The sequence below is a fragment of the Phascolarctos cinereus genome, unplaced genomic scaffold (assembly GCF_003287225.1).
Source record: "Phascolarctos cinereus isolate Bilbo 61053 unplaced genomic scaffold, phaCin_HiC Scaffold_4;HRSCAF=312, whole genome shotgun sequence".
Classification (NCBI taxonomy): domain Eukaryota; kingdom Metazoa; phylum Chordata; class Mammalia; order Diprotodontia; family Phascolarctidae; genus Phascolarctos; species Phascolarctos cinereus.
In genome coordinates this window covers 364,877,959-364,895,436 of record NW_027555847.1, presented here as the reverse complement: position 1 = coordinate 364,895,436, position 17,478 = coordinate 364,877,959, and the positions used below count along the sequence as shown (strand labels likewise).

The following is a 17,478-nucleotide window of genomic DNA, read 5'->3' as shown; positions in this document are numbered from 1 at the left end:
ATTAATGATGAAGCCTGATGGTTGATACTAAGCTTGGTATTAGACTGAAATTAAGATGCAGTATGTTTAAATATTGATGCTACTTCTTTAACCACAAGGATATTACCATTGCATAATACCAACCTAAAAGTTTTAAGTAAAAAGTCTGTCCCCTATTTTTCAAAATCAGGTTTGACTTCAATTATTCTGATGATAAGTGGGGAAGTGTCTTCTTACTTGTTACATGGAAAACCACTAGAAACTCACACTAAGACATGTACTATCCTAAAACTTCCTATTGCCTCTTTCTATGGGCATGTCAATGTTTAGTGACAGCAAGGGCCCAACTTAGGCATCATTCAAGTGAACGTTTAGGTTACAACTTTCATTTTCACTCTGATGAACCTGTTCTCTCTGATGGTCCTAGGTCTCAAGGAAACTCATTAATATCTCTTTTGGATGTACATAGCGCAGATTTTTATATCCTTCTCATAGTTGTCATCCTTAATCCAGTTCTGATGAAGTCAAGGAATGACTCAGAATTGGTTTTTAAACTATCCTCAGAGACTTTTAAAAGTATTCTCAATCATCAGTCACCTGTATGGTAGCACTGCCTGAGATGTTTACACATCTTCACATAGGCTACATGAAACTCTTTGGTTCCACATAAACAATTTCCATTGCAGTATTAGTTTTATCAGTATGCAAAAATCTGTTCTATTGCCCAAGATTTATTGAGCTATTACAATACTATACATCTTCAATTGTTATTTTCTAGTATGTTCTTAGAATTGTATATGTAATTCTTTGTTTCATTTTCTCATCCTACATTTAAAGGCTAGTTACTAATATTAAGTCTTGGTTAACAGTATCTGCTGTGTTGGTATAATCCCATAGTGCAAGTCTCTGATTTTAGTTTAGCCTTTTTATAATTTAGATGTATCATTATGAATGTATCATTATGAGCTTGCCATTGCCAAGTTTTACTTTTTCAATATTTTAAAGGTATTTGCTGATAATCTCTGGAAATTACCAAAAGAAGCCCTTTAGTCTTACTGTTGCCTTCCTACAGCCATATTTATACATAGCTTTTTCTATGTGATCTTGCTGTAGTTGATGCACGTAGATACTGTGAAACTATGAATTTCAGTTTTCTGTTGAGAGGTTTGTTTTCTGCTTTTTGAAAACGATGGTGCAAAGCTGGTCTTTCTTTAAAGTTTATGAGTTTATGTAGACCACAGATTGTTTAGAACAAGGTAATATAATTATTAGTAAAAGTAGTATTTCTAAACAGGTATAAAGCCATTTCTTTTCTTCTAGAAGTTCTGTTATTCTTCAGATCATATAAAAGTTTATTTAGCAACTAAAAATATAATGGTACATTGCTTTAATAATCTACATCTTACAGAAGAGGATGGATTTTTTTTTACCTTATGAGCTTAGTTTTTGAAGTCCAAAAAAGGCTTCATTGGAGGTCATTTGGAAGACCTCTAAGGCATTCCAACAGCATAGTCCTAAAAGACGTGATAATGAGGTTTCAAAGATATTTCTCAGGATTCTTCATTTGTATACATATAGAGTTCAATGAATTCAAAAGCAGTACATTTTTATTAAGCAACTAATTGTTATGCCGTGCTAGGTTTGAGGGGAAATAGAAAAATGAGGTAAGATGATTTCTGCATCCACAGAGTTTATAATAGAGCAGGAATATTAATTACATAGGTGAGTATAACATAGCAAGGGCATTATTGAAAGATGCAAAAAATGCTGTGTGAGGTTGAGGTTGAGACAAGTGAAGGTTGATAACCAAATCAGAGGGGGGCCAGATATGAGCAAGCTGCTTGAGATGATATTTGATTTGGATTTTGGCAATTCAGTATGTGAAGGGGTTGGGAAAGGGAAGGCTAATCAATCAACAAACATTTATCAAGTACATGCTGTGTGTTAGGTACCCATACTAGGCTCTAGGAATATAAATACAAGAAATGAAACCATCCTTACTTGCAAGCAACTCACATTCTAACAGAGACCTACATAAGCAGAGAATAAATACAGAACAGATAAACAACAAGGTATTTTTAGAGGGAGGATATTAGCAGTTAAGGAAATTGGGAGGGGCTTCAGATGGTGCATGAGCTTTATGTTGAGGGGAGAAAGGGGATCTCAGACGGAGGTAAAGAGAGAGCGCATCTCAGATTTGGATATCCAGGGCAGAGGCAAGGAGGCAGGAGATGAAACCGTGTGTGTGTGTGTGTGTGTGAGAGAGAGAGAGAGAGAGAGAGAGAGAGAGAGAGAGAGAGAGAGAGAGAGAGAGAGAGAGAGAGAGAGAGAGAGAGAGAGAGAGTGTGAGCGCTCCTATTTGGAACACTGTGTGGAAGGGAGGCAGCATACAATGAGGCTGAAAATGTAGGTTGGGACAAAGTTGACACAAAAACATAACAGTCCTCCTCAAAGGAGCTGTCATAGTAATGGGAGAGAGAGAACATGTAAATAAATGGGTACATGCAACATAAAGTGTCAAAGGAAAATGAGCTTAGAAGGAATGGTTCACCTGATCAGGAGAACTGGGAAAAAGCCTTCTGCTGAAGGTGGTCTTTGAGCTGAGTCTTGGAAAAAAGCTAGAGATGGCAAGATGCAAAGATAAGGAAGCACAGAACATTCCAAGAATAGGGGAAAGTGAGATAGCACAGGGTGTGTTCTGAGGAACTGTAGTCAAGTTTGGTTGGGGAATAGACTATATAGAGGGTAATAGTATGAGATAAGGTTAGAAGGATGGGGTATTACTAGATTGAGAAGGAAGACCTTTTAATTTCAAAGTAATTTGAACTTTACTCATTAGACACTATGAAGATTTCTAAACAGAGGAGTGTTATGACCTGATCTGTGCAGGAAGTAAGACTAGTTCTGGCAGTGGTATGGAGAATAAATGGAAGAAGGAAGACACTGTTGTGGGAAAGCACTTGTTGAGCATTACTATGTGTTGTAAATTTAAATCTAGAAGAGACCTTAGAGATTGACTAATACAAACTCCTTACTTTTCAGATGAGGAAGATGACAATATAGAGTGACTTGCCTGAAGTCATATAGGTAATAAGCAAGTATTTGAATCCAGATTCTCTGACAGTAAGCAGTTTCTCTCTAGTAATATTGCAGCCAAGTAACAAGGGCCAGTTCTAGAGTGGGCGTAGTGGGAACAGAGAGGAGGGGGAGGTTGAGGAGATGTTGCAGAAATTTCAACAGCACTTGTTAACTGGTTGGATATGAAAGGGAGAAGGTCAATTCAAATTTATAAAACCAATATTTTGAATATGGAGACTGGGTAAAACAAATGGCCAAAGTTGTGAAATCAGGAGGAGAAGCAGGATAAGGTGAGAAGATAAGTTTGATTTTAGGATGTTGAGTTAGGTTCCAATGTGATATCCATGTACATATTTCACATGAATGTGAAGATATGAATATGAAGTTTGAAGAGGTAATGAGGCTAGAGATACAGATCTCTGGGAATTATCTGCTCATATATATTAGCTAAAGCCTTTGAAGTGAGTGAAATTCCCAAGGAAGATAGTATAAAGCAGTTATTTAACAACTTGAGGTCATTGAACTTGTTCTTAAAAATATTTTGATAAAGATTTCAATATAATTTGTTTCCTTTGTAATCTTATATTTTCTTTTATGCATTGAAAAACATTATTCTAATAAGAGTTCCATGGACTTCACCAGGCTGCCAAAGGGGTCCATGACACTAAAAAGATTAAGACTCCCTAGTGTAGAGAAAGAAGCTAACTAGTAACAGAACACCCACCTTAAAGGACTGGGAGAGGATTAGTAGTTTAGAGAAGAGAGCAGGAAACAGTGGTGCCTCTCCTATCTGAAGTTAGGAATGGAGAGTATCTAGTAAAAAGAGGTGATCAGCAGTATCATATGCTGCAGATAGGTCAAGCAGTATGTGGACTGAGGAAAGGCCATTTCTGACCTGTTATGGGAATCATGTTCAGAATGCATGAGGGTAAGGACAGAGTAGGTGGTGACAAAGTGGAGACATTGACTGTAGACAACTTTTCCTAGAAGTTTGAATGGGTGAAAAAGAGATGTGATGGTATCAGCATGGGATAGAAGAAGTAAGAGAAGGCTTTTTTGTTGTTACATTTGGGAAAAATTGAGTGTGTTTATATGTCAGAAGAAATGAATGGAGAGGGAAAGATTGAAGATCCATGAGAAGAGATAATCATTGGAGCAAGATCCTGGAAGAAACAAGAATATGGGATAGAATCAACCTTAACTCCAAAGTAGGTATAGCTTATCCTCTGAGATAAGAGGAGAAAAGAATAGATAAGAAACTTTGAGCTATGGAAAAGGGAATAGAAGAGAACTCTCATCTGTTGGCTTTAATGTCCTTTTTGAAGTAAGAGGTTAAGCCATTTACTGTTTAGGTGGGGTAGGGATCTACTCAAGTATTTGTGGCTTGAGCAGAACAAGTTTAGAGTAGTTACTATGAAATAAGATAAGGAGTTAAGAAGAGTAGAATATAGAAAGATTGTCAAATAGTAACGGGTGCTGGAGTTACATACTATAAATTTGTTACAGGCAACATTACTTTCCTTTCTTGACTTGCTGGACATCAGAGTGAAGTGGGCTTAGTTTGGTAGGGTGAGAAAGATGAAAAATCTTTTGAAAGGTAATCTTTTTAGGTCATTTATACTTTTTGTGGTAAACAATATTGTTTTTTCTAAAATTAGTGAAACCTTTGGGAGTGTCCTTATTTCTTAGATTTAGAAGTACCTTTTTAATGGGAAATTTATGAAGGAGTTTTTGAGTTCTGGGTTTTGCTGTTTAATGCTTTAAATAAGTCTTAACTGTAATTGGTTTTTGTAACAGCAAGTACCAAGAACCAGAAAATTAAATTTATCAACATCATGTATTTCAGTTCCTACTATGTGCAAAATACATAGAAGCTCTTGATTGTTTAAACGAAATACTGCAGTCTAGGGGCCATTTATCCAAGGCATTAGTTCAGAAAGATAGGCATTAGAAAAAAAAATTGAAAATAGAATTGATAGTCTTTTCTTAATTCTTAATGTTCTTTTAAAAGGTCAGTGGAAAGTCCATCTACCACATCTGGTGGCATTCCATGCAAAAATGAAATGTATAAATAGGTAAACATTGCTTTCATATTAGCATTGCTAATGACATGCCCACTGCAGAAAATTGAAAATAATATATAAGTAGGATGGAAATTATTCTTACAGAATCCGCTAGCTTCTTTTTTAGCTTTCTTCCCCCTCACTCTCTCCATAATTTCCAAGTAACAAGATGGTTGCCATGTTCAGATTTTGTTTAAATTATTAATCATTATTATAAATTTTTGAAATCCCAAGCTGGGAAGAGTCACTTAAAAAATTTTTATATTCTTATTATTTCCTCCCTGTCAATTTTTTTTTCTGTTCTGGAAATGGACCAATACCTTTTTCTTCATTAATATTGCTCTTTGGCTTCTCTGATACAATTTGTATTTCTCATTTTTTTTTCTGCATTCATTTTATTTTGCTTGCATTATGGATGTCACTGGTCATAGATTATTATTAGGCTGATGTGTTTCAACCAATATGCAGAGTACCTTTTTGCTGAGAGGTATGCATTAAAAAATATTATTGAAATCATTCTTATTTGCAATATAATACCAGTAAGAAAAAATGGAGTTTATAGTAAATCTAAACACCCCCCCACCCCAAAAAGACTGAAAATGAATCTGTTTGAAAAGAAAGGAATCATAGGTGTTGAAACATTTTGTATAATAAATCACAGGTGATACACATAGATATTTCCATCTAGCATTGACTTAAGATTTTTCATGTAAAAGTAATGAGAAAGGCAAGGATTTTGTTTTTTTAAGGAGTACTAATTGGATTCTAGTTCCTGCCTTTTCCAGGAATTTGCTGTGTGTCCTTGGGCAAGTCACTTAACTTTTCTGGTTTTTGGTTTCCTCATCTATAAAATGAGTGGCCTATACAAGATGACTTTTGGTCCCTTTTAACTGTAATATTATGGGAACTAGTTAACAGTAGAATTTATTTTAATTCATTCATTCATTCATTTATTCATTTATTTATTTCTTTATTTTTAGGCAGTTGGAGTTAAGTGACTTGCCCAGGGTCACACAGCTAGTAAGTGTCAAGTGTTTGGTCTGAGGCTGGATTTGGACTCAGGTACTCCTGGCTTCAGGGACAGTGCTCTATCCACTGTGCCGCCTAGCTGCCCCAGCAGTAGAATTTAAAGGACAATTCTGACAAAATATAGACAGTCATACTATTGGATCCTCAGCTAGAACAAAGGTATAAAATAGCCTTTGGTCCTTCTAAAGATTATTTTACTTAAAATATTCTTTCTTCTATTTTTCTGACCCTTTTCAGGAAGGACAGACATCTGCGATACGGTTTTCTTTCAGTTCTAGGAAAACAAAATCTTTAATAAGTTGTGTAGTATAAATCAAAAGTCCTAGGTTTAAGTCCCATCTTTGTTATTTAACTGTATATATGACCTTAGTTAGTCAGCCTAAAGATTTTTTAAGGTGATGCAGAGCCTTCTTATCTTGAAACAGCATACTTCATGTCAGTGCATGTTTAAATTGGTTTCTTTGTTTTAATAATATTTTTTCCAGATTTATAATGGCCATTAAATTTATCAAAAAGGCCTAAGCAGTTTCTTCTGTGAAACGACTCAGATAAATATGGATTTTGTAGAATGTCCTGTGAACTTTTCTTTTGTAACTACAGATACATATAATGCCCATTACCCTTTTAAGATATTATTCATTCTACAATTGAATTTCACTTGTATATGACCTAAGTTCCCTTTAAAGGGACATAGAATGCCTAATGGAAAAGGAGCATCTATTCTGTTTTACATAGTTGTTAGTGTTGGTTTTAATTAATCTGTCATTAAACAGTAATTCCCAAACACCTGCTTACTTACATAGATACCCCCTTCCTCTCCTACTCCTATTATGCTTTGTGAATTAGGGGCATAGGGAGAAAGAATTAGTATTACTTAGCTTCTAAAGGGAGTAGTTTTCATTTTGCTTAGTGAAGTAATGGAACTTTCCAGGTTCCTGGGAGCCAACAAGAGTAGCATCAGGGCAGGGCTCCTTGCCTGGCTTTCTCTTGGAGCAGTGGCGCGAGAGGAAAGAGAGCTGAAGCATGGAAGCGAAGTCCCCTGCCACTGCCGCCAGGGCTCACGTTCTCTCTGTGTGTAGGAAAGTGTATTTCTTAGATGCTCATTGTAACTGGATTTAGGCTACATCATGATATTTCGAAGAAAGAGTCCAAAGAAGAAATAATGTTCTTTAGAATAAATATGTTACTTTGGAAGATGAGTTAGATTTTGTCAATTATATGATTAAAGGCAGCTCTTGTTTTTCTGTAGGAGGGATAAAACCACTTTAAATTCCACAAGTCAAAGGAAAAAGTTTTTCTCCTTGCGTTTGGTAGTTTCTTTTAAATTTCACTTGTGTAAGATGAACCTTAGGTTTTCTCAGATAAGTTTAATTTTCTCATATTGGACAGACTTTTGCTGGTTAGGCTGTATCCCTTACACGTGTGTGCCGAGTTGACATTATGATGCATCCATGTGGAAATTATGACAAAGTAGTTTTCATGCAGATGTCCCATGGTGACAAAAAGCAGTTCACTGCATGCAAAGCAGACATACCAGTCAGAAGACAATGCATAATCTGGTCAGGAGCTTGAACCTATTGCTGCAGTTCAATGACAGAATAAAGGAAAGGGATTCATTTGAAGATGCTTGTGCATGACATATGGTAATTTCTCCATAGGAAGGAAGTGTCAAATGGTGACCTCTAAATCTAAACATTGACCCCTGTCATAGAATGTGTGTGCCATAAGGTCCTTTTCCCTTTTCATATGATAATTTTAGTCAAGGCTTGTTAGTGGTAAAATAAAATGTGTTATTTGTTTTGTCCAGTGATTTACATTAAGAATTACGCAGTTCCCAATAGTTTCTAAAGCCTTGCTTGGTTTATGTATCTTAAGAACTTTTGAAAAAAAGAAAATGCAATGAAAACAGTGCTGTGTAAATATTTTCTTGGTATAACTATACTTCATATGCATTATTTGCAAATTGGTATATATTCATTGTAGTAAATAGTTTTTAGATGTTTAAAAATAATTTGAACTGTTAAGAAATAAGCTATTAAAAAAACATATTAGCTACACTAAATGACTAGATCCTGTTCCTCCCCAGCTTAATTCAAACATTTGAGTAAATAGGATATTTTAGAGTAAGATGAAATTTTCATTTCATTTTTTACCACACTGTCATTTTTGCTATTTGAAAATTTTATTGTCTTTTCTTGATTAAGGTTAGAAGTGCTTAGAATGTTAGTGTTTTTGACTATATGTATTGTTAAATATTAAAAGTTTTGGAGTTTGATTTTTTAAATATTTTGTGATTTCTGTTTGATGAAAATATTAATTTTCCCCTAATTCTTCCTGATCTTACATTTCTGATTAAAAGATCATATTTCAGTTTTACATTCACCATAGTTTTTGGCTATTTAATTTTTTTCATTCTTCACTAATACTGAGCTATTTTTTCAGAAACAGCTGTGCCTCAATTTCTCTCCTCTTTATTTCTTCTATTTCCTCTGCAAGCTGCTGCACCTGTCGTTTCCGCTCGGTCTGATACTGATCACTCTGGTTCTGACCCTGCTCCTACTCCTGCTTTACATGCCTGTTTCTTAGTAAATGAAGGTATTTTCTCTTAAGTTTCTAAAAACTTATCCTATTCTTTCAACTTATGCTTTATCTTAGTATGACATGGTTCTTTTATCTAATTTACACATTCATCTTCTTTATTTTTGGGATTCCCACATTCCTCTTTTTTTTGTGACATTGTTTGCTAATATGTGTTAATAGTTATTATTATCATGAATTTAATCTTACTTGAAGACTTATATAAGCCAAATTACAATAAGAATTTCTACTGTGGTAGCACAAAAATGTTAAATTTATATGTGAAACAATATGAGAAAGTGTATATACAGTTGGTTTTATGTTTTTCTTTGCCACATGTTCTCTGGTTTTACAATTAGTAAATTTATTTCCTTGTGGTCTCATCACCCCAGCTAAATAGATACTTTTTGCTTTAGTTGGAGGGTGGTGTTTCTGATGAGAGATATATGGATAGTCTCTTAATTTTGTATTCACTCTTTCAAATTCTTAGATCAGTGGCTATAATCCCTTACCATTTTGTGCTGATAGGCGTCACTCTTTCCCTTTTCTGTTCCTCTTTTGCAGCTGATATAATAGCTTATAATTATATTGTACTTGATACTTTACAAAGCTCCAAAAGGGCCATTTACAGGTTTTATTATTTTTATATAGTTTGATCTAGAATAGGTAGATTAGTTGTAGGAAGAGGACAAAAATATTTTTTCTCATAATTTGTATGTTAACTGTATGATTTCTCCAAGAGCCAGGTGAGCATCATTTGCACCCTTCTACCCTCAGAACCCCAATGAAACTCTAATTGTTCCGTTCCTTTGTGGTTCTAAAATTTCACCAGCAATGTTAAATGAGTGGATGTTCAGTATCTTAGATATCACCTGTCATTTTGGACCCTTTAGTAAAAGGTAACTCAGTTAGAAACAAAGGAATACTACCCGATTTGTAACACTTTAATGGATGGTTCATAAAAATACAAAAGATTGAGGACTTACTGGTATGAATCAATTTTTGGTTTGGTATTGCTGTTTAAGATGTGGTGATAATGTCTATAAGGAGGAAATAGCAATTAATAAATTAATTGGAGTCTCCATCATAGTTCTGTTTTGAAGGTTGAAAAATCATTAGTGTTAAATGGGAAAATCGTGGTCATGTTAAAATATTGTGTAATTCTCCCCCCCCCCAAAAAAAAAATCTGGTTACAGGTTCTTGTGACATTCAAGCATATTTTTTTTCCTTACTTTTTTTTTCATCTGGCATTATGATTTCCTTGGTGTTGGGAAACTTCTGATGAAATCTGCAGCTATGCCATGATGCTTACAGGATTGCCTGGGGCACTGGGTAGGGTCACTTAGCCAGAGGGTATCAGAGGTGGGGTTTGAACCCAGATCTTTCTGACTTCAAGGCCAGCTTTCTGTCAACTATGCCAAGATACCTCTCATTTTTTTTTTTATTAATAGGTGATGATGTTTGTATCTAACCAAAAAAACCCCCAACTTGTCAGATACATGAATAGAAGGGAGAGTGTGTCCCTAATTAATTTACTTACAATTGTTTTTTGTTTACAAACATGAACTTTGTTCAGAAGCACTCCAAGTTATGGAAAAATTGTTTATGTTTCAAAACATCCATAATTACTTTTAAGACTTCTTATAGGAGTGTGAAAATTGCCCTTTTAGAGATGTTTCAAGAAATTGGCTTTAAGTAGTGCTCTTATTTTAAATAGTAAACCTGAAATGGTTGTTAGTAATATATACAATGACAGAATATGTGAATGTAATTTAATAATTCGTGGATATTTTAGTCATATAAAAGACTGATGTTTTAATAGATCATCATATATATCTTTTCAAATAACAAAGATTTTTTTTGTGAGCTAAAATGCTGAAAAATAATAATTTCTCCCTCCTCTAGTTGAACTGACTGCAGTTCATAGAATTTTTACTAGGATCTTCAATTTTTCAAATTACACTTGTTTTCAGAAATGTTTGAGTTCATTTTCCCTCCCAAAGTCGGTGCTGTGTTTACCATTTCTAATATGAATACTATCGAAGGCCTGCAAATCTAGTAGTCTAAGAAAGAGGACTGTTAGGCACCTTAAATAACAACTCCTGACACAGCAAGAATGAATTACCTTTTGCCATAGGTAACAGTCACACAGGCGGCTGTATTTAAATTTACACACACCCATTTTTTGATTGCTACATGGAGGCCCTTAAAACTCTGAAATCAGATTTAGATGTATATATTTATCAGGGTTTTAAAGCTGTTTTTTCCATGCTAACTTGGTATTTCACCTATATTTTACATTTTGGTGATGACCTACATTACATTCTGTTTTCATATTCTGAATATTATTTCATGTGGGAATTTTATTAAATAGTTGATTTTTCTTAGGATTTTATTAGTGGTCACAGGCATTAAAAACAAATATTACTTTAAAGGATTTTTGGACATTGTACAAACATTTTATATATTTTTTGAACAGAATTTCCAATATCTTTATAATGTCTCTGATGTTGGAAAAATATGCATATTACAGAACATTTCAGCAAGCCTGTATATTATTTTCTTAAAATAAACCTATTTTAGTCTTTGGTGTTCAAAGTGAAAAGATTTTTTATATAGTTTTGATATATTTCAACAGGATGGAGTCAGCTAGCTGCTATGCATTGTGTTATGCTTCCAGACCTATTGGGATTGGATAAATTTAGACCTCCACTTCTAGAAATGCTGGCTCGTAGATGGCAGGATCGATGCCTGGAGGTAATATTAAAGTTATGCAATTAGGAAACGTCCCTACTAAAATGCTATTCAGATAACTGTTTCCTGGTATCTTAAGGATATGGTGAAGTTTTAATTTCTCTAAACTCTTCTATGTATCTCTAATTAATTTGTGGAGGTATGTGGGGAGTGGCAATTTACAGTAATTTCCATATCTATATGATATAGCAAAAAGAGTGCTGGGGACTTGACTTCAAACTCTGCTTCTGATCTTTGGGCTACCTTGATCTGTGAACTGTGTTCTATAGATGATAAATTTCATAGATTTCATTTTCCTCATCAGGGGTTAGACTGTATGAATTGTTAAAATGCCTTTGTGTTAAAAAATGCAATAATCAAATCAGATTACAGCATGCTAGGAGAAAGTTTGTATTGTTTTGTGTTGATGAAATAATGTTATTAAAGATTGTTTGAAAAGGCTCAATAGCAAGAGGTTAGAAATGGTTTTGTAAAAAGCACAGTATAGTAAGTACAGTACAAGGAATACTATAGTAGGGGAAAAGAAGATCATTAGCATTTCTGTATATTACCAATGAAGTCTAGCAGGAAGAGATAGAAGGAGAAAATTCCATTTAAAATAACTGCAGAAAATACAAAATATTTGGGCATCTACCTGCCAAGACAGACTCAGGAATATATACACAATTACAAAGCAATTTTCACAAAAATAAAGAGAGATCTAAACAATTGGAGAAATATTCGTTGCTCACGGATAGGCCAAACCAAGATAATAAAAATGACAATTTTAACTAAATTAATTTACTTAGTGCCATGCCAGTCAAACTACCAAAAAACTTTGGATAAGGGAAGAGTTTATGACCACAGAAGAGATAGAGAGGATCATAGGAAGTAAAATGGATAATTTTGATTACATTAAATTATAAAGTTTTTTGCAAAAACAAAACCAATGCAACCAAGATTAGAAGGAAAGCACGAAAAAGTTTTTGTAGCAAGTTACTCTGATAAGGTCCTCATTTCTCAAATTTATAGAGAACTAAGTCAAATTTATAAAAATATAAGTCATTCCCCAATTGATTAAATGGTCAAAGGATCCAAACAGGCAATTTTCAAAAGACGAAATTGAAGCTATCTGTAGTCATATGAAAAAATGCTCTAAATCACCTTTGATTAGAGAAATGCAAATTAAGACAATTCTGAGGTACTACCTCACACCTGATTGCCTAACATGGCAGAAAAGGACCCTGATAAATATTGGAGGGGATATAGAACTGTTGGTGGAGTTGTGAACTGATCCAACTGTCCTGGAGGCAACTTGAAACTGTGCCTAAACTGCTGTTAGACTGTGCATACCTTTGACTGAGGAATACCACTGCTAGATCTACATTCCAAAGAGATTTAAAAAAAAAGGAAAAGGACCTAGATGTATAAAAATATTTATAGCAGCTCTTTCTGTGGTGGCAAAGAATTAGAAATTGAAGGGATGCCTATCAATTGAGGCATGGCTGTACAAGTTGTGGTATATGATGATAATGGAATATTATTGCGCTATGAGAAATGATGAGCGGGATGGTTTCATAACAACCTGGGAAGACTTATGTGAACTGATGCAAAATGAAGTGAGCAGAATCAGGAGAGCATTGTACACAGTGATAGCAATATTGTATAATGATCAACTGTGAATGACGTAGCTACTGTGATTATTACAGTGATCTAAGACAATTCCAAAGGACCCATGATGACAAATCATATCAACCTCCAGAGGGAGAACTGGGGAACTCTAAATGCAGATTGAAGCATAATCTTTTCACTTTCTGTTTCTTTTTCTTTTTAAACGACATGGCTAATATGGAAATATGTTTTGCATGATTTCACAGGTATAATTGATACCACATTTCTTGCCCTCTCAATGGGTGGGGATGGAGAGAGGGAGAGAATTTGGAACTCAAAATTTTAAAAAAGTGATAAAAGTAAATAAATAATATATTTATTAAAAAAAGAGAGAAATATGAGGACATGTACTTTAGAACTATTGGAGAGTTGTGGTTTAAATATTGATCCTGTTAATTTGATAAAGCATGTTGTCAACCGTTAATTTATTTAAATTTCATTTTCTATGAAATCCTTATTAAAAAAGTCTCTGGTTATTCACCAGTATTATATATACTGTACCTTGAGAGCAGGGACTGTCTTTTGTCTCTTTTTGTGTCTGCAGCACTTAGCACAGTGCCTGGCACTTAGTAAGCACTTAATATTTAGATTGATTATTGTTATTGGCTATTCCATTTAGTTTTTTTCTTTGTATAAATAATTTGGTCTACTGTATTCTTAAATTTGCTTTATTACTATAAAATGTTTTTGTACAATGATAAACCTAATCAAATTTAGTTTGGCTTCCCTTATTCTCCTAATATCTATAAGTAAACATGCTTATGTTTCCTGATTTTCTGCTTATGTTTAAATTTAGGTAAGAGAAGCAGCTCAAGCTTTACTGTTAGCCGAATTGAGAAGGATTGAACAAGGAGGACGAAAAGAAACAATTGATGCTTGGGCTCCTTATTTACCTCAATATATGGATAGTGTTATATCACGTAAGTTTTTCTCTTTTTTTTAACCTCTAAAATTTTCAGTTGATTAAAAATTACAAGCTTATGATAAGCAGAAAAATATCAAAAGCACCAAATGGCTATTTCCTTGCAAATGTCATGCAGGTCAGGTAGACTCTTCCTTCACAAGGAAGCTCAGCCATTTTTTGTTTCTTGACTTGAGTTTAAAAGCATTTACTGATGCATGTTTATATTATAAGAGAGATTGGAAACTATCACTACTCTAGAAAAGGAGAAATTTCTAAACCAATGGAGGATGATTAAATACATTAGATTTCAATACTAGGTGAATTAATTTGTCTGTCCTAAGATTATTGCAAAATTTCTCTTTGTAGAGGATTGAGAAGGTATTTTGTTTATTTGTGGATTGTATGCAAGACAAAGTTCTTGTGAGTAGATATTGTTGCATTCTTGGTACCTTGGTCCCAAGGGCCTAGAGCAGTGGCACATAGTAGTAGTTTAATAAATGCTTTTAAATTATTTTTTAAATTTAAACACTTTGTTGAGATATGTGAAGGTTCTTATATTTTAATATGAGAGATATTGACAAGTTAAAGGGAGGTTGGAGTAGAGTACAAAATCAAGAAACAATGTAGCTCAAGCTATAAAAGAGGAGAGGTAAAGTAATGAGTAGTTACTGTGGGATATAGTTAGAAAACGTTTACTTGGGGAAGACTTTTTAAGCTGTATGTTCAAGAAGTTGGTGGGAATAAATTGAGGCAAAGTGGAGTTTTCCTGGAAAAAGATTTTGAAGGTGGGAATGGGAGGCCAAATCTGTATTTGAAATGGTTTAAGGCATGGCAGGCTATCAAATTTGGGGAATAGAATAGAGGAGAGTTATGGGAGATAAAGTACAAAGGTAGGGTAGCCCCAGATTAGAGAAGACTTTGAATACTAATAAAGTTACTAGAATATTATTTGGCAGGCTTTAGGGAGTCATCAGAAGGTCTTAGTAGAGGAGCAATATAAAGTTAATTTCACTTGTGGTGTGAAGAATGAATTAGAGGGAAAACAGACTGGGTTCCAGAATACCTGTTAGGAACCTATTGGAGTAGTAATTTCCTAATCTCTTGCAGTCTGGTTTCCAATCTATCATTGAACTGAAATTGTTCTTTCCAAGATTGCTAATGTTTTCTTCATTCTTAGCAGTGCAGTAACTAGCCAACCACAATTCCCGAGTCAGACACTTAATAGTTTTGGGGTTAGATTGGTGCAAAGAGAACCTGCCTAGTTTGGTGGTAGTAGGAATAGAAAAGATAGGAATAGGTTTAAGAGATAATTAAGCAATGTGGAAAAATAGAAAGGGTGCTTTTTTGGTAGTCAGAGGACCCAAGTTTGAACCTTAGATTTGCTACTTATTATGTAAATGACCTGGGGCAAGTGATTTAACATCTAAGGGCCTCTATTTCCTTATCTCTAAAATGAAGGGGTAGAAACGGTTGAGTTCTAGGTTCCTTCTAGACATTATGAGATTTGAATTATATGAAAGTGGACTTGTGAGGACTTGGCAGCTGATTGTATGTGGAAGATGAGGGACAGGGTAAAATCATTGATGACTTGAACATGTTGTGGCTAGGTATATAATGGTTGCATTGAAGAAAATGGGGTCATAGAAAGAGGTGTTTGGAATGTGCCACAAATGTGGTGTGTAGTTCATGGGAGAGAAGGTAATAGATCTAGGGTTTTTTTTTTTAATACAGTGGTAGGATTGGCAAGAAATAGCAGCAAGTGGTGCTACTGTACCGTTAATGGGCCAAGAATTTTTGAACCCTCTTTCTCTAATTTATAACCTCCCATGAATTTGTTTATTGCAGAGTAGAGAGCCTGGGGTCAGGCAGTAACAAGATCTATAATTTAATAAAGGATAAAAAACCAAAAAACTTACTTAAATTGGTGAGGTTAGTAGGCGATCCATTTTAACTATCACACCAAATTTTAAAAGATATTGTATGTCATTCTTCAGTATTAGAATCATAGAATTTTAGAGCTGGAAAGAACCTTAGAGATTACTTATTCATTCTATTTATTATGCAGATAAGGGAACTAAAATGGTTAAGTTACTTGCCCTGACCTTAACTTTATTGGTTTCTTGAAAAGAAATATTACCAGAGCATGACCTAAGAACCAACCATGTCCCTCTCCTGCTCAAAACTTTTAGGGCCCTATTGACTATAATAAAATGTGCCCTCATTATACTGGCATGTCTCACTCCATGTTATCTTTCTAGTCTTGTTTCATACTAGATCCCTTTATAAACTTGGTGTTTGAGCAGCTTTTAATTTCCCCATGATCTTGTCTAGTACTTTCCCAACTTCTTATAGTCACATAGTCTGTACTTGGAACTGGATTCCAACTCTGGAATTCATTAGGTGTGAGACCATTTGGAGATTATTTATTCCCTGAATCTCAGTTTTCTTTTCCATAAAATGGAAATTGTTTCCATGGAGTTATGGTGAGAAAAGCATTTTCTGAAGCTGAAAACCCTGTACATTTGTGAGTTGTTGCTGGAATATATTCCTTCTTCACCTCTATATATTGAAATCTTATTTTTTCTTCAAGTTTTACCCAAGCTGTTGGCTTCTCCATGAATCATTCCTTGATCCTTACTTTGTACCTTTCCTTTGCTTCTATATTCTGCCTTGTATCACCCATATTTGTATACATGAAATTTCATGCCTGTTAGGATTGTTAAGCCCCTTGAGGGCAGGAACAATGCTCCTTTTCATTTTTGTACCCTCAATATCTAACACAGTATCTTATGTGTAAGAGATGCTTAGTAGCTATTTTTTTAATTGAATTGAATCACAACTAATGAAAAGATGTTTGAGACCTTGGAATACTGGATTTTAGAAATCTGTAACTAAGTGATGGTTTTCTCTTTTTCTTAGCAATACCCAAGCCATTCCCAAGAGTGATACGCATGAACTCTGAGCATGATAGTAGGGATGAAAGAAAAATATAGTGCTTAGATAGGCCTTTAAAAATAATTTGTGGCCAAATATAGGTCTTTGGCCATCTCTTATTTCATCTACTAACTGAGGAGAGTTAGTTAGGATTGTCTCTATGTCATGTTTCATCGAGTCCTTAGAAGTTTAAAAATTTCTGTTATAAACAATCTTCAACAAAAACAAAAAAACCTTACACAGTATGGAATAGAATCTTATGTAAAGGCTCTTTTCTGTAACAACATAGTCTCAAACAAATGACGGAAAACAAATAGTATATTGGTTCTGTGTCCCTTTCTAAGGCTCCTTTGGTTTTTTGGTTTTGTTTTTTTACATGGCTGTATTTGTTCCATATGCAGCTCTGGTTCTGTGTCTCATACTTAACCTCACTTCGTATAAGTCTTTCCATATTTTTTTGTAATCATAGTTTTTGCTTTTTATTCTACCTTTGGCCTCAGATGTTAGTAG

The 17,478-nt window shown here is 34.4% G+C and overlaps 1 protein-coding gene across 2 annotated transcripts in view; it reads left to right on the top strand.

Moving 5' to 3' along the window:
* WDR7 (WD repeat domain 7) overlaps positions 1-17,478 on the top strand; it is a 462,409-nt gene that overhangs the window by 129,641 nt on the left and 315,290 nt on the right. The window contains exons 17-19 of one of the 2 annotated variants that reach the window (XM_020994621.2): positions 8,646-8,744; positions 11,365-11,483; positions 13,927-14,050. In XM_020994621.2, the coding sequence (XP_020850280.1) occupies positions 8,646-8,744; positions 11,365-11,483; positions 13,927-14,050 (342 nt within the window). The remainder of the gene's footprint in view (positions 1-8,645; positions 8,745-11,364; positions 11,484-13,926; positions 14,051-17,478) is intronic. The other variant, XM_020994630.2, reaches the window with a different exon arrangement.